This window comes from Molothrus ater, chromosome 2, assembly GCF_012460135.2.
Source record: "Molothrus ater isolate BHLD 08-10-18 breed brown headed cowbird chromosome 2, BPBGC_Mater_1.1, whole genome shotgun sequence".
In the NCBI taxonomy this organism is placed as follows: domain Eukaryota; kingdom Metazoa; phylum Chordata; class Aves; order Passeriformes; family Icteridae; genus Molothrus; species Molothrus ater.
In genome coordinates, this window is record NC_050479.2 from 34,363,729 (window position 1) to 34,376,989 (window position 13,261).

A 13,261-nucleotide genomic window follows, 5' to 3' on the forward strand; every position below is an offset into this window, starting at 1 on the left:
ATTTTTCCCCCTCCTCCTGTGGAAGTGTTAACTCTGGTGCTGGGGGCACCTTTGGATTAATTAAATGTATTTTTAGCGTTTTAATGTTCTGCTAATTTTCAGAACAGTCCCACACTCCCCCGGAAAAGAAACAATGGCCCCTTGCTCCAACAAGGAGCCTGCTTTGGTTGTGATTCAGAGCAGAGGGTGGCGTGATGATGAGCTCTGATTATCTCAAACTCGAGGCGGGGGAACGAGAAGGACGTAAAAAGCTAAACGACCAGAAGACAAAATTCCTCCAAATACCGAAAAACCCTTCGCGTTAAAGCCCGAGGAGAAGAGACAGAAATAAATAGATGGGAAGTCGGCTCCGCATGGGGATCAAACGGTGCGGAGAGGCGCTGGAAATGCCGGCGCTGTTATCTGGAGACGAATTTCAGGCAGCTATTCAAGCGCACAGAATAATAATTATTACAGGAGTACAACAAAAATAACTGCAGCCTGCCAAGATCAAGGTGGGAAAATTATTGCGAGTTCTATGTTAAATCCGGCAGGGTATGTTTCGTTGGGGCAAAAAAAAAAAAAGAAAGAAAGAAAAAAAAAAGGTTTAATGCTCTATTTGTCGTGTACACAGTCCCATGTTAACAAATTATCCCTCTGCTGCATGCAGCAGGATAGCTCGATATCCAGAGAAACATTTTAGATTTTAATTTCCCCCTACAGTACCTTCAGACAACATAGTAACAATAAACAAGGAGACAGATCCTGCAACGTTCACATACATTTGGAGAGACTCCCTACCTATGGATACCCCACAGCCAAACAACCCACTCCACATCCTCCGAACACACCGACACGGACCTCCGAGGCACCTCGCAACTTGTTTAGCTGCAGCACACGTCCCCCGCCGTGCACCCACCCACCCACCGCCAGCCAGAACAGGCAACACTTTTAAAACAGCATTTTTGTTTCGCCGATTATTTTCACCGTTTACTTAAGATAAATTAGCTAAATAGCAAATCAGGTAGAATTTCCAATGATTACAAAAAAATGCACATCTCCGGCTTTTTATTCATTACCTTTTTATTGAACACTCATTTTCCTTTCCTCTTGACAGCGATACAATTAATTGCAGGAGCTCAGTTATTTGGTTAGCTGTGGGTCCGTTTTTACTCACAGTGTTGCCACGCACAGGATGTCCTTAAAATCAATTAAGTCTTCCTCGACTCTCATTTCTGCAACCCATTTACAGAGTGTAGATACCTATTTTCATATTTTCCTCTTCCCCCCTCCCTCCCTTTTATTCCTCTCCCTCTCCCTCTCTCTCTCTCTCTCTCTCTGTCTCCCTCTCCCCCCCTCTTTTTCGCTGTTGCCTCTTTGCCTCCCTAAATCAAGGTGCAAAGATGCCAAAGAGTGATGAAATGAAAAGAAAGCCAATTGCTGGACTGAGGTGGGGGAGATAGCTGCTCGGAGTCCGCCTGCGACTATGGAGCAGTCAGTAATTGCTGGAGACAGGGAGAGCTGGGGGTTGGGCTGAGGTAGCCATGTATAAATAGTGTGATCTCAAATTGAAAGGCATAAATAACAGCAGGAGTGATCTAACCCTATACAGCCCATCTTCTACGTGCAAAAACAGCGTGCAGAGGACGGCCACATCTCCGATTGAAAACAAGTGGATCTCTGTGGATAAGATCACCGGGCAGCCATGGAAGAACTTACGGCTTTTGTATCCAAATCTTTTGACCAGAAAAGCAAAGAGAGCAGCAGCGGCAGTGGCAGCGGCAACAAGAAGGAGACCATCACGTACAGGGAAGTTTTGGAGAGTGGGTTGGCTCGCTCTAGGGAGCTTGGAAACTCTGATTCTAACCTGCAGGACATGACCGAGAGCAGCAACCATTGCCCGGTGCATCTTTTCAAAGACCACGTAGAGAGCGACAAGGACAAACTGAAGGAGTTCAACACGGGCAGGACAGCGGAAGGTAAGAGCAGGGCCGGGAGCCCTTCGCCCCGCGCTTCTCGCCGGCAGCCCCGGTCCCCTCGGCGGCCACCCCTGGCTCTCCGCGGCGGGGGCGGCTCGGTCACTGCGGCCCCGGTGCGGCCCCGGCGGGGCGAGCGGGATCGCTCCCGCATCCTGCTTCCCTGCGGCGGCCGCCTCCCTCCCTCCCTGCCTCCCTGCCTCCCTGCCTCCCTGCCTCCCTCCCTGCCTGCCTGCCTGCCTGCCTGCCTGCCTCCCGCAGCGGCGGGAACACAGGCTTAGGAACACGTACTCCTGCATGCACAACGTGAGCGTAGCCGCGAAAAACAAGTCACAACTTCGGTCCTGCCCCCCCGCCAGCCCCCGTTCACATCCGAAATCGATCCGGTGCGTTAGGCGTTCTCTAGCCTGGGGGAAGGGGGCAGCGCAGCACGTCAGACGTTTTTGTCTCTATCTGTGTATTTTTGTACGAAGAAACCTTGTCCGGGGAGTTTTAATGCCTTGGGAGACCTGTTCTTCCTGCTTCCGGGCCGTCAGGATGCTGCTGCTCGTTCTGGGAGAAAGCGGGAGGTGGAGAGGGCTCTCTCTGGACATTTTGTCTTGGGTCGGTCAGCCTGTCCCTACCGGAGGCTCCGACCGGCGGGGACGAGAAGCAGGAGAGGAGCCTGGCTGTGGGGCAGCTGCCCGGAGCCGCTGAGACAGAACCTCGCTGCGGCCAGAGGCACCGGCCGGCCCGGCCGACTGGTCCCTCGGTCCCCTGCCAGTCCTCCCTCTCACCTGGGCCAGGGCAGCACGGCACCCCGCCGACCCCATCCCTTCTCTAAGCAACAGCAACGACAACGACAATTTAAAAAATATATATTTTTTAAACCAAGACAGCTAAAAATCCCGCACAGACTCACAGGGGAAGGAGAGAATTAAAAGGACGGGGGGATTAGAAAGTTGAGAAAGTGTCTCTAGGCAAGTTAGACAGGTGGACCTGCCTGGGGAGCTACTGGCTAGCTTGGGGTAATAAAAACCGGTTAATAGGTTGGGGAACAACAACCAGCCTTTCAGCTGTTTCCTACTGTTTGATCTTGTTTAATATAACACTGGGAGATTTAATTTACAGCCCAAACTTTTATTTAATATCCTTCTTTTTCTACCTGCTCCCCAAACAGAAGAACGAGGTATAATCCCGTATTCCCGAATATTACCCATATTTCTGCACAAGCCAGTACCACTCAGCTCTGCTTGTTTTCCTTCTCTGGTTGAGAGACTGAAAAACGAGATTCAGTTTAAGGGAATAATTCGATGCAGGAGATGATTTAAAAAAAAATGAAAGCAGGGCATGCTTCAGGAATTAAAAATAGAATGAGAAAGAACGAAAAAGCCCCCTCTACTACTCTCCCCTTTTTCTCATGAATCGAAATTCTGACTTGTATGTTTAGCTAATCTAATCTACGGAGAGGGGCTGGGGGTGGGGATGGAAGGGAGGAGTTGGAAAGAGCTGAGATGCTTGTGACAGTTTAAATTCATGCCAGGTTTCAGTCTAATTTCAACTGATTCCGGCGTGTGATTTCAGTCCCACCGATATGCTAGTTAATATTTTATACCTATCACGGACATGCTGTAGCCTCGGAAAAGAGACAGCTTTTGAACGCGCCTGATTTTCCCTAGGCATTTGCTGGGTTAGCACCCTCGTCTTTTCATAGGGATTCCCTTTACAGGAGAAATGAGAACAAAACGCCATTAAAACCAACCAGCGAATTTCCCCATCCGGAGGCCAGACCCTCCCCAAAGTTTTATGCAGCCAGTATCAGCCCGGAGCCCGGAGGAACGATCACGGCCAGGGACAGTTTTCATTTTGGAAGTGAAAACGAATGCTTCGGCTTGGGTCCGGCCTGACTTAAGCCTAGATTCAGAACGCTTTATTACGTTTAACTAACTAACGATTTGCAGTTTATAATTTGCATTTTGGGATGCTCCTAAGTACATAGGTTAATATATGTCCATGAGCACATTTCTCTGTGTGTGTATACATACGTATACATGTATATAATACCTGTGTACTTGGTGAGGAAAAAGGGAATTAATTCGGGATCATCCGCAGATGCGACGCCCCCGAAATCCACACCACCCAGAAGGTGAGGCAGGACAAAGGAGGCAGTCAGGGAGGGCTCGTCCCGGGACTCCGCTGGTGCCCCGCTGGATGCGCACCCGGCGGGCGCCCCAGGCAGGCAGGGGATCCCGGGGAACCGGTTCAGCCTAAAGTGGTGTCCCTCGCTCCAGCATCCCTTCCTGTTTTCGTTAGCTGGGTTTGAAAGAAGGACAGTGCCTTAGGCCTCCCGGCATTAAGGAAAAGGCGGGGAAATTATAATAATAAAAACGTAGGGAATAATATGGCAAAGCAAAAGAAATCTCCCTACCCAAGACAGAAAAGGGGAACTGTTTTACCGCTGCCTCCACAGCCTCCCCTCTGCCCGGGACAAGCATTCTCAGCGGCTGCCTCTGGTCGCAGAGCCCTGTTGGAGTCCCTGTAGGTTGGGAGGGTTCCTGCTGTTCCGGAGGGGCTGGGGGTGACCCATGGCCCTGGAGCCCGCTGTCCCGCACAGGGACCGCCTCCCCCGGGGTTTCGAGCCACTGGCAGGTTTTCTGGGGGAAAGAGGGGTGTTGAGGAGGAGACAGACGGGCGGTCTCTGTCTCATGCCCAGGGAAAGTTTCTTTTACGAGACAAATACTATCATCGTGGCTTCACAATGACAGTGGTAGGGAGCTTCTTGCACAAACCTCTTTGGGAGAAAACGTCGCCGGAGAAACCCCCTTCCCCCACCTCTTCCCACTGCCTGGAGGTATCGGGGGGCCGGCGGTTTTCCTACCACCCCTTCCCCGAACTGCCCGTACCAGTGGCTTCCTCCTAACCCTGGAAAGAAAATAAAATTATATGTATCTGTACAGTTTTCCTGACAAGGTACCAGACAGGCAAGGCAGCGCGGCTCCCTTCCTCCCTCCGGCCCTGGGGCGAGCTGCCCCCGGCCCGGCGCGGAGCCTCTAGCGCAGCTCAGCCCCTCTCGCCCTCCAGGGCCTGCCCGGGGACCTCCTGCCCCCTCCGCCAGCTGTACTCGCAAGTTGTGCTGAGTTTGGGGACGAAGAGGGGAGGAGGGAGACCCCTGTGTGAGAGAATTTCGAAGAGGTGCGAGGGGAGGCTCAGCGTCGTTTTCTTCTTCCCCCTCCCGGCAGGGATCTACGAATGCAAAGAGAAGAGGGAAGATGTGAAGTCAGAAGATGAAGACGGACAGACCAAGCTTAAACAAAGGAGAAGCAGAACCAATTTCACACTAGAGCAGCTGAACGAGCTGGAAAGACTTTTTGATGAGACTCACTATCCGGATGCCTTCATGAGGGAGGAACTAAGCCAGAGGCTGGGACTATCTGAAGCTAGGGTTCAGGTAAGAGAAAGGCTCTGTTCCTGGAAATGTGCTCGCCTCCCTTCCCAACTGCCAGCGGATCCTAGCACAGTGCCCCGTTTCATGCAGAACGGGGAGGTGAAGGCAGAGGTGACACGTGTGATGGGAAAGCTGTTTGCAAGTCTGCTGTACCTGTCCTGCCAAACAGTTATTCTGCTCTGGGAATATCTGCCCGTGTCTAGCGTTTCCTAGGAAGGTGGTTTAAAATTATTTTTGGTATATGTGTAGGGTAGGGTGGTTGGGTGGTGATAGTGTTGACAAGTCTCTAATAACTGAACAACTGCTTTTTTTTTTTTTTTTTTGATTTCTTTTTTCCCTCCTTGCAAACATGCCATTTACTCTCCCTTAATCCTTATTTTCTTCCCGCTTTTTCTATTATGGGGCCATTATGGGGGAAAAAAAAGAAAAAGGCCAGAAAACAATCGCCTGAATAAGGCTAGACAGTTTGAGTGCTGAGGGACGGGATTAGCCAGAGCCGGGGGAAAGGTGCCGGCTCTGATTCGCACAGCAAGCGTATGAATGCATGCCACCCCATCTGGTGGAGGTTCCCCCCGTCCCTCCCATCCCACTTCAGAGACAGCTAAATGCCAATTAGACTTCGAAATCTTGAAAATAGATCCGGGTTGCTGTAGTCCTGGGGCCACCAGAGCTGTCTGTTTGGGTGGCTCCACATCGATTATTTTAAAATTTGATTTTCAGTTTGATGCAGAGGAAAAATACTCCCTCTTCCCCCAAGCCAACTAGGGAATGCTTCCACAAAACAGATGTCATATTAAAAGAAACAAAAACCCTCAACCAAACAAAAAACCCTAACATAGAAATAATTAACAAAAAATCTACCTAGAAAAAATAAGATCAACCTGTGGCTCTCTGAGCAGGCCCAGAGCAGGAGAAACCTGAAGGAAATCTCTTCTTGGATTAAAATTCTATACTTGGCCTAACAGACACAAACCAAACTAAAACTCAAAAAGAAAAAGTCAGCAAGGCAACCCCTCCACTGAACAAAACGTCCTGACACCCTGGAGCTAAGAGATGCCCATGTATACGTATACCTGCGGGTAGGAGTGTGCAGGTAGCTACTCATGGGCAGGGTATGGCTCTGTGGGCAGAGACGGAGGCTCCATGCCTTGACCTCACTCCCGGGACACAGCGGGAAAGTGGGGAAACACGGCCCCGAGCTGGAGTGGGGAGAGGGGTCTGTTGGAGCCCCTCCTTAGGTGTGGAAGGCAAGCTGACAGCACACTGCTCAGCCAGCATTTGCCTGAGCAAGCCACTACCTCGCTTTAAACAATTGTCTCCTGGAGGCAGATCCTGAAATAAATGGAGTACCTAAGTTGCTTTCGTTCCCTTTTTCTTTTCTTTTTTTTTTTTTTTTTTTTTTTTTTTTTTTTTCTCTTCTTTCCTCTTTCAAGGTTTTAAGGTTTTACTCTCCCCTGAGCTCCTCTGAGTCTCAGTACAAACTGAGCAGGGCAAGGGATGGTGCTGGGCACACGCCTTAGGAATGGCAGCTTGCAGGGAATATTGCAGGGGTTCAGAGTGCTGCTGGCCTACTTTCTCCTGGAAGATTGATCTAACCACACCATATAAATTAATGAAAAGATTAAACTTTTGCTGAAGGGGACATCAACTCTTATGTCATCTTCCCAGATCTTCTTACTTGGGCTCTGTAATATCTTTCCAAGGCCTTGATGTACTGTTTCTATAAAAATAAATTACTTGTAATTGAATTCTGCACTCTTTCTTTCAAGTACTTTATTACTGAGGAGCACCTTAACAGGATGTTCATAGTTACAGGAAAATTGGTGCTTCAAGTGCTTACAGATCTTAAAACAGCACACACATACAGAATAAAAGAAAAAAAACCCTGCAAAAAAATCAGGAGGAGATTATGACTGAGGTTAGAAAAAATGTATTTATTAATTTTATAAAAGAGGTTTGTGTGGATTAAAAAAATCCTTATACATAAAATAGGTATAAAGAGGAAAAAGTGAGGAAATGGATAATTAATTAGGAAATAAGCACAGAGTTAATATCCATCAATAAGCAGAAGCAGGAAAAAAAAAGGAAAAGGCAGAAAAGGGAAAGGTTTGTTTTTTGGGTTTTTTTCCCCCCTAATACTTTCAGAATTGTTCTCTAATTCCTATCTGAACCTCTTGTCCCTTGCTGTTAAAGGATATAGTTTCAATTTAGCGTGGAAATTTGCTGTAAATAAATTGAAGCTCCTATGGTAGCTAGTCCTTATTAACCTTTTATTTTTAGTGTTGTACTGGAAACTCATATCACCCAGCTGTCAGGGTTATAATTGAAAGTTATGAGACCATAGTGAGGAGCAGGCAGTAATTCAATTACAACAAATATCTTTGGGTTTATGGTGCAGGGCTAAATTAAATGTCATTATTCACTGTCTCTAATGGAAATCAAAAGGAAATCAGATTAGAGCATTTGTGAAAGAAATCACTGAGTGATCCTTAATGAAGAAATAACTGTCTAAAACAGTGTACTGTGCTTTACTTAGCATATTCATGACTAATTGGAATTGATCGCGAATCACACCAAGCCTGATTTATTATCGCTTAATGCAGTGGATAATTCATCACTTTTATTCCTCATAACCTTATTTTTTCGTAGCTAAAGGGAAAGGCCACTTCGTTTTCCAGATTTAAATATAATTTCGGTTTGAAAGATGTTCTGATTTGCAAGAGAAGTTGTTTAAACGCTGCTTAAATTTCTTCTGACAATTTACACTGCTTTGTCGAGGCGGGGGGGCATGGGGAATACATACAAGGAGATTTCCTGCAAGGATTTACCACAGTAAAAGAAGATGTATTATTGTCGCTACAGCTCGATAATATTTTGCATGCTTATATTTAAATACATCTGTACATGTGTATAAATCCCTAACGGTCCAGTAAAAAGGAGAAGCGATGCATGTTGCTAATATTTGCGTGTTGCTGGTAGGGAAAAATAGGCTTGTGCTTGTGCCGCGCTGGGCTGCGCAGGGCAGCGGGGCGGCAGCGATGCCCGCTTAGCACGGGGAGGGCTGAGCTGGCGACAGCCATCAGGGACAGGAACCAGGACTGGTGGGTGGGTCTGGTCTGTCTGTCTGTCTATCTATCTGGCTGTCTGTCTGTCTGTCCGTCCGTCGGTCTGTCTGTCCGCACCCGCTGCGCTCCGCAGTCGCCCGCTGCGCGCTTCCCCCGCAGACACCCTAGGCAGGAGAAATAGTGCGCTAAATCAGAGAAGGCCAATTCCTACTTAAGAAAATCACTGAGGTACCCGAGGTAATTAATGCCTTCGGAAGCCTTTCTTTGCACTAATTACTCCGTTGTAAATGACCATCATTAAGGCAATTGAAGAAAGCTTGAAGGGAAAATTTGATGTAGGAAGTGCAGTTAGTATTAATTAACCGTATGATCTCTTGGCAAGTGCAAGAACATCAAAGGTTGTAGGTGTTTACTTAGCCACAAGATTTTATCAGCGGTGAAAGTCAATGTTTGTCCATATTCGGTAGGTTTTGGTGTAAAGATAAGGATCCGCAAAATATTTTGGCCCGCGTTTCTGATGATGTTTTGGGGCGAGCTGTTAATCGAGCACGGCAGAAGGGGAAAAGTAATGAAAGTCTGAAATGCCCCTGGAAAAGAGGCACGGGAAGCGCAGTGGCAACTGCAAAGTTCTTCGATTGTTTGAGTGAGAACGGCTGGAATTGGGGAAGCATTATCGGATTACAGGCGTTCCTCGGGTAGGGGCAGGAGCACTTTACATCCCAGCCTGCAAAAGATGCTGCTCTTGTCTGGCCAGAGGTCTGCAGAAGCGGATTTTGTTTTCTTTAACATTTAGGGAACGGGGAATGATTCAGACCCTTTCACGAAAGTTGAGTGTCTCGCATCTTGTCAGAGATCATCGATTTTAAGCCCAGCTCGGGAGAGGGCAGGAGCTCCAGTCTCTTGGGGGCCAGACCCCGGAGTCTGACCTGGCCCACGCTGGCTCTTCCCGGGCTGTTTAGGATGACTGGGAAGGGTACGAGGGTCCCCTCCGTCCTGCGGGTGGTCTTACTGTAAGTGTCGCTCCAGACGGGTGGCAGAAGGAATGCCACTGCCTGCCCAGGGGACACGGGGCCCTCCGGGACCGATGCTGAGCGGCAGGCTCCCGGTCTCTCCCTCTGCGAGAGTGCTGTCCGACTCCTGGGTTCAACTGAGGGAGCACAACAAGGAGCAGGAGCTCCCCCCGAACAGCCCCTCAGCAGCACAGAGAGGGGCTCCCTCCGCCTGGGGCCGAGCTCATCCCCTCGACTGCTCCCGAGGGGAGACCTCAGCAAAGCTGTGCAGTCACTGGCCTCACCCCAGTGAGCTCCATCCCTAGCTCCTGAGATAATGCTCCCTCAGCAGCTGCCTGGGCCATCTCCATTTTTTTGTTGTTGTTTTGTTTTTGTTTGCTTTTTCTTTTCACAGGTCTGGTTCCAGAACAGGAGAGCAAAGTGCCGAAAGCAGGAAAACCAGATGCACAAAGGTGGGTTAGGGGTGCGGACCGGCCGGGGGCTGGCGGCCTCGGAGCCCCGGGGCGCCTTCGCCTCTCACCCGGCCCTGTGTCTCTCCGCAGGTGTGATCCTGGGAACCGCCAGCCATTTAGACGCCTGCAGAGTAGCCCCCTATGTGAATATGGGAGCCCTGAGGATGCCTTTCCAACAGGTAGCTAGCTCCGGTTTTAATTTACTTTCCCCCAGCAAGCTCCGACCCCCATTCGTTTGCACGGGAGGAAGCCGGACACGTTTACAAGTGCCATTTATATAGAAGTTGGCACGTATTAAAAACAGGCTGTAAAACTTCGCGAAGGAGCCCCCGCCCGGCTTTCGGGAGCTCAGCGCTGCTCGGGACGGAGCGGGGGGTCCCGCGGCCCGGGAGGCGCCGGCGTGGCTCAGGGCCCTCCACCGCCGTGCCATGGGCTGGCACACGGCCCCGGGGCCGCCCGCAGACCCCACCGGGCTCCCGGGGCCGCCCGCAGACCCCACCGGGCTCCCGGGGCCGCAGCGCCTTCCCCGGGCGGGGCGGGCCCGGCAGTGCCCGGACGAGCCCGCCCGCCCTCTGAGGGCCGGCCCGGCTCGGTCCGAGCAGCCCGGGGGACTTTGGGCTCCTCCTGGCCCGGAGAGCGCGGTGGGGGCGGCTCCTCCACCCGCTGGGCCAAACCAGGAGGGGGAAACACTATGCGGACCCTTGCGCTGTAGTTTCCCTCCTCATTCCCGGGCGGGCTGTTGAGACCGGTCCTTTTCCGATGATGTGACCACCCCGGAGGTGGGGAGCCTGCTCCCAAATGCTTTGTCACCCTGATGGCCAGCCAGGACAGGGGCAGTGGCGGAGCGCAGACTCCGACGCCACTGCGGGGCCGGGTCCGTGCCCCAGCGAGGCGCAGCCACCCGGGGAAGGCCGCTGGGGAAAACCGGGACGAGGGCGATGAAATTCCATTCCGCTTCTAGCCGGTTGTAACTCTTCCTTTCCTCCGTCGGAAATTTTATTTTATTTTTATATTTTATTTTTCTTTCTTTTTTTTTTCTTTTCTTTCTTTCTTTCTTTCTTTTTTTTTTTGTCAATTAATCGGGGAATTGATTTTTTTCCAGCCCAAAGGGACCCTCCACCACCTTCTCCATCTCGGAGACACGTGGAGCTGACAGATTAATTGTATTGATTTTTAAAAGACATATTTGGACCAAAATAATTAAATACATAAATAAACTCTACCCCCTCCTCCCCGAACCTACCCGAAGCTGAAATCTCTCAGTCAACCCAATGTGTTTGTGTAGGTCTAGAAAGCTCCAAAGCAAACACTAGCCGGGTATAGCAGGGACCCACGGCCAAAGAGTTTTTAGCAAGGTATAAATAAACATCCCTGGAAAAAAAAAAAAAAAAAAGGAAAAAAAGGAAAAAAATTAGCTATTTAGCACTTGTTGGCGCCCGTGCGTTGGGCCGCATTTATTTATTTATTTATTTATTTATTTATTTATTTATTTATTTATTTATTTATTTAAAACCACCAGGAGGAGGGTTAAGCGTGTCTCCATGCCCTCGGTTGAGCAAGGAGCGGAGGTTTGCCGCCCTGATTGCGGGGGACACTCCGCTCACAAGTTGGTCTTTCCATCCGCCGGGCTCCCGGGAAGGGTCGGGGCTGGGGATGCGTGTCCCGGGGGTCCGTGTGTCCGCGGGCTCGGGGCTGACGCCGTGTCTCTGCCCCGCCGCCCAGGTCCAGGCGCAGCTGCAGCTGGAGGGCGTGGCCCACGCGCACCCGCACCTGCACCCGCACCTGGCGGCCCACGCGCCCTACCTGATGTTCCCGCCGCCGCCCTTCGGGCTGCCCATCGCCTCCCTGGCGGAGTCCGCCTCCGCCGCCGCCGTGGTGGCCGCCGCCGCCAAGAGCAACAGCAAGAACTCCAGCATCGCCGACCTGCGGCTGAAGGCCCGGAAGCACGCCGAGGCCCTGGGGCTCTGACACGCTTGCCCCGAGCCCCCCATCACACCCCGCCCCGGGTGCCCGCGGCGGGCGGGCGTGTGACCCGCACGGACCGCCGCTCTGCCCCTCCGCTCCTCCTCATCCTCCTCCTCCCTGGCTGCAGGGCGAGCAGCGAGCGCTCCGGCCGCCCTGCCGCCTTATCTCTTTTTTGGTTTATTTTATTTTTGTGTTTTGTTTTTATTTCTTTCCCCTTCCCCGAGGTCTGCGAGCGCCGCTTCGCTGGCCCGGCCGGCCCCAGGGACTCGGCGGCCGGGAGGTGCCGCGTGGCGCGGTGGGGACGCTCCGCCCGCCGCGGGGCCCCGGACACAACACACGCCAGCAGCAAACACGCACCCGCCAGTCAGAGACTCCTCGGAGGACAAAGTAGGTGGGAGGAGAGAGAAAAGAGAGTTAAAAAAAAAAATCACAAAAAGAGAAAAAAAAAAAAAAAAGGAAACGATCTCTAAATTATGTTAATCTGTGAACATTGGGGACACTTTGGATTTTTGACCCTGGCAAAAGTGATCGCTCCGGCATAACGTCATCTGCTGCTGTCAGTTTTGCTACCTTGTGCATGTGTCAAACTAAACACGTTTTGAAGATCAGAAATATATTAGAACAAAACTAAACAAAACAAATAGTAATAATAATAAATAATAAATCCTTGGGGCTGGTCTCCATTAAAGATGACATTTCTTTGTTGCCAACAGTATTATTTCACTGCCATGAATCTCTTCCATCACTGAGGAGCTGCTGCTGCTGCAGAACTGGTTTGAATTTAAATGTGGAATTTCAGATCTGAGGCAAGGCAGATTTTTATTTTCCTTCTTTTCTTTCCTAAAAAAAAACAAAGAGCAGCAATAACAAAAAAGTGTGTGTCTCAAATGGCTATGTCCTTTGAAAGGAGAAAAAAAGAGACTAGAATTTACTAATTGTTAGCGATAACTTGAAAGATGGGAACAATAAGAAATGCACCTGTTTGCCAGAATTACGTGAACTCAAAGAGATGTATTGTGCCATAGAAACTGGTCAGTTTTTCATTTTTTCCCCCAAATGCCTAGATCTTTGAATCAGACTCTCACTGTTTTACAGGATGTAGAAAGAATGAATTATACAACAAAGATGGACGTATGGTTTTAAGGCATAATACTGATGCAGCATTAATTTTAGTGAAATGCAATTAAGTGCAGTAAAGTGCAATACTGTAAATATTATAGATTAAAAAAAATAGCCGTACTTATTCCATTATTAACCAATTCTGCAAGATCCATAACTTAAATCCTTTATGCTCAGACTGGTGCATTGCAGCTCCTTGCCAAAATGACAGTCCGAGTCTTCTAGGAATGGGTAAAGTTATATGTATCACATGTGGGAAAAGGGAGACACT

The 13,261-nt window shown here is 49.9% G+C and overlaps 1 protein-coding gene across 3 annotated transcripts; it reads left to right on the forward strand.

Annotated features, from left to right (window-relative positions):
- Nucleotides 1-1,684: 1,684 nt before the first annotated feature.
- On the forward strand, nucleotides 1,685-11,874 carry SHOX (short stature homeobox). 3 transcript variants are annotated; one of them, XM_054514037.1, is made up of 5 exons: nucleotides 1,685-1,958; nucleotides 5,174-5,382; nucleotides 9,849-9,906; nucleotides 9,997-10,093; nucleotides 11,607-11,874. In XM_054514037.1, the coding sequence occupies exons 1-5, from the start codon at nucleotides 1,685-1,687 to the stop codon at nucleotides 11,872-11,874; spliced, it is 906 nt and encodes a 301-aa protein (XP_054370012.1). The 3 variants fall into 3 exon arrangements, with proteins under 3 accessions (XP_054370012.1, XP_036242793.1, XP_036242803.1); XM_036386900.2 differs by having other exon boundaries at nucleotides 9,997-10,085; nucleotides 11,629-11,874; XM_036386910.1 differs by lacking the exon at nucleotides 11,607-11,874 and adding an exon at nucleotides 11,009-11,059 and having other exon boundaries at nucleotides 9,997-10,085.
- Nucleotides 11,875-13,261: the final 1,387 nt, after the last annotated feature.

What these genes read in the sequence shown, in the direction of transcription:
- SHOX (XM_054514037.1), top strand. Translation starts at nt 1,685, where the DNA reads ATGGAAGAACTTACGGCTTTTGTATCCAAATCTTTTGACCAGAAAAGC. An exon ending in CACGGGCAGGACAGCGGAAG is followed by an intron (nt 1,959 to 5,173) that starts GTAAGAGCAGGG and finishes CCCTCCCGGCAG; the next exon opens with GGATCTACGAATGCAAAGAG. An exon ending in GGAAAACCAGATGCACAAAG is followed by an intron (nt 9,907 to 9,996) that starts GTGGGTTAGGGG and finishes GTCTCTCCGCAG; the next exon opens with GTGTGATCCTGGGAACCGCC.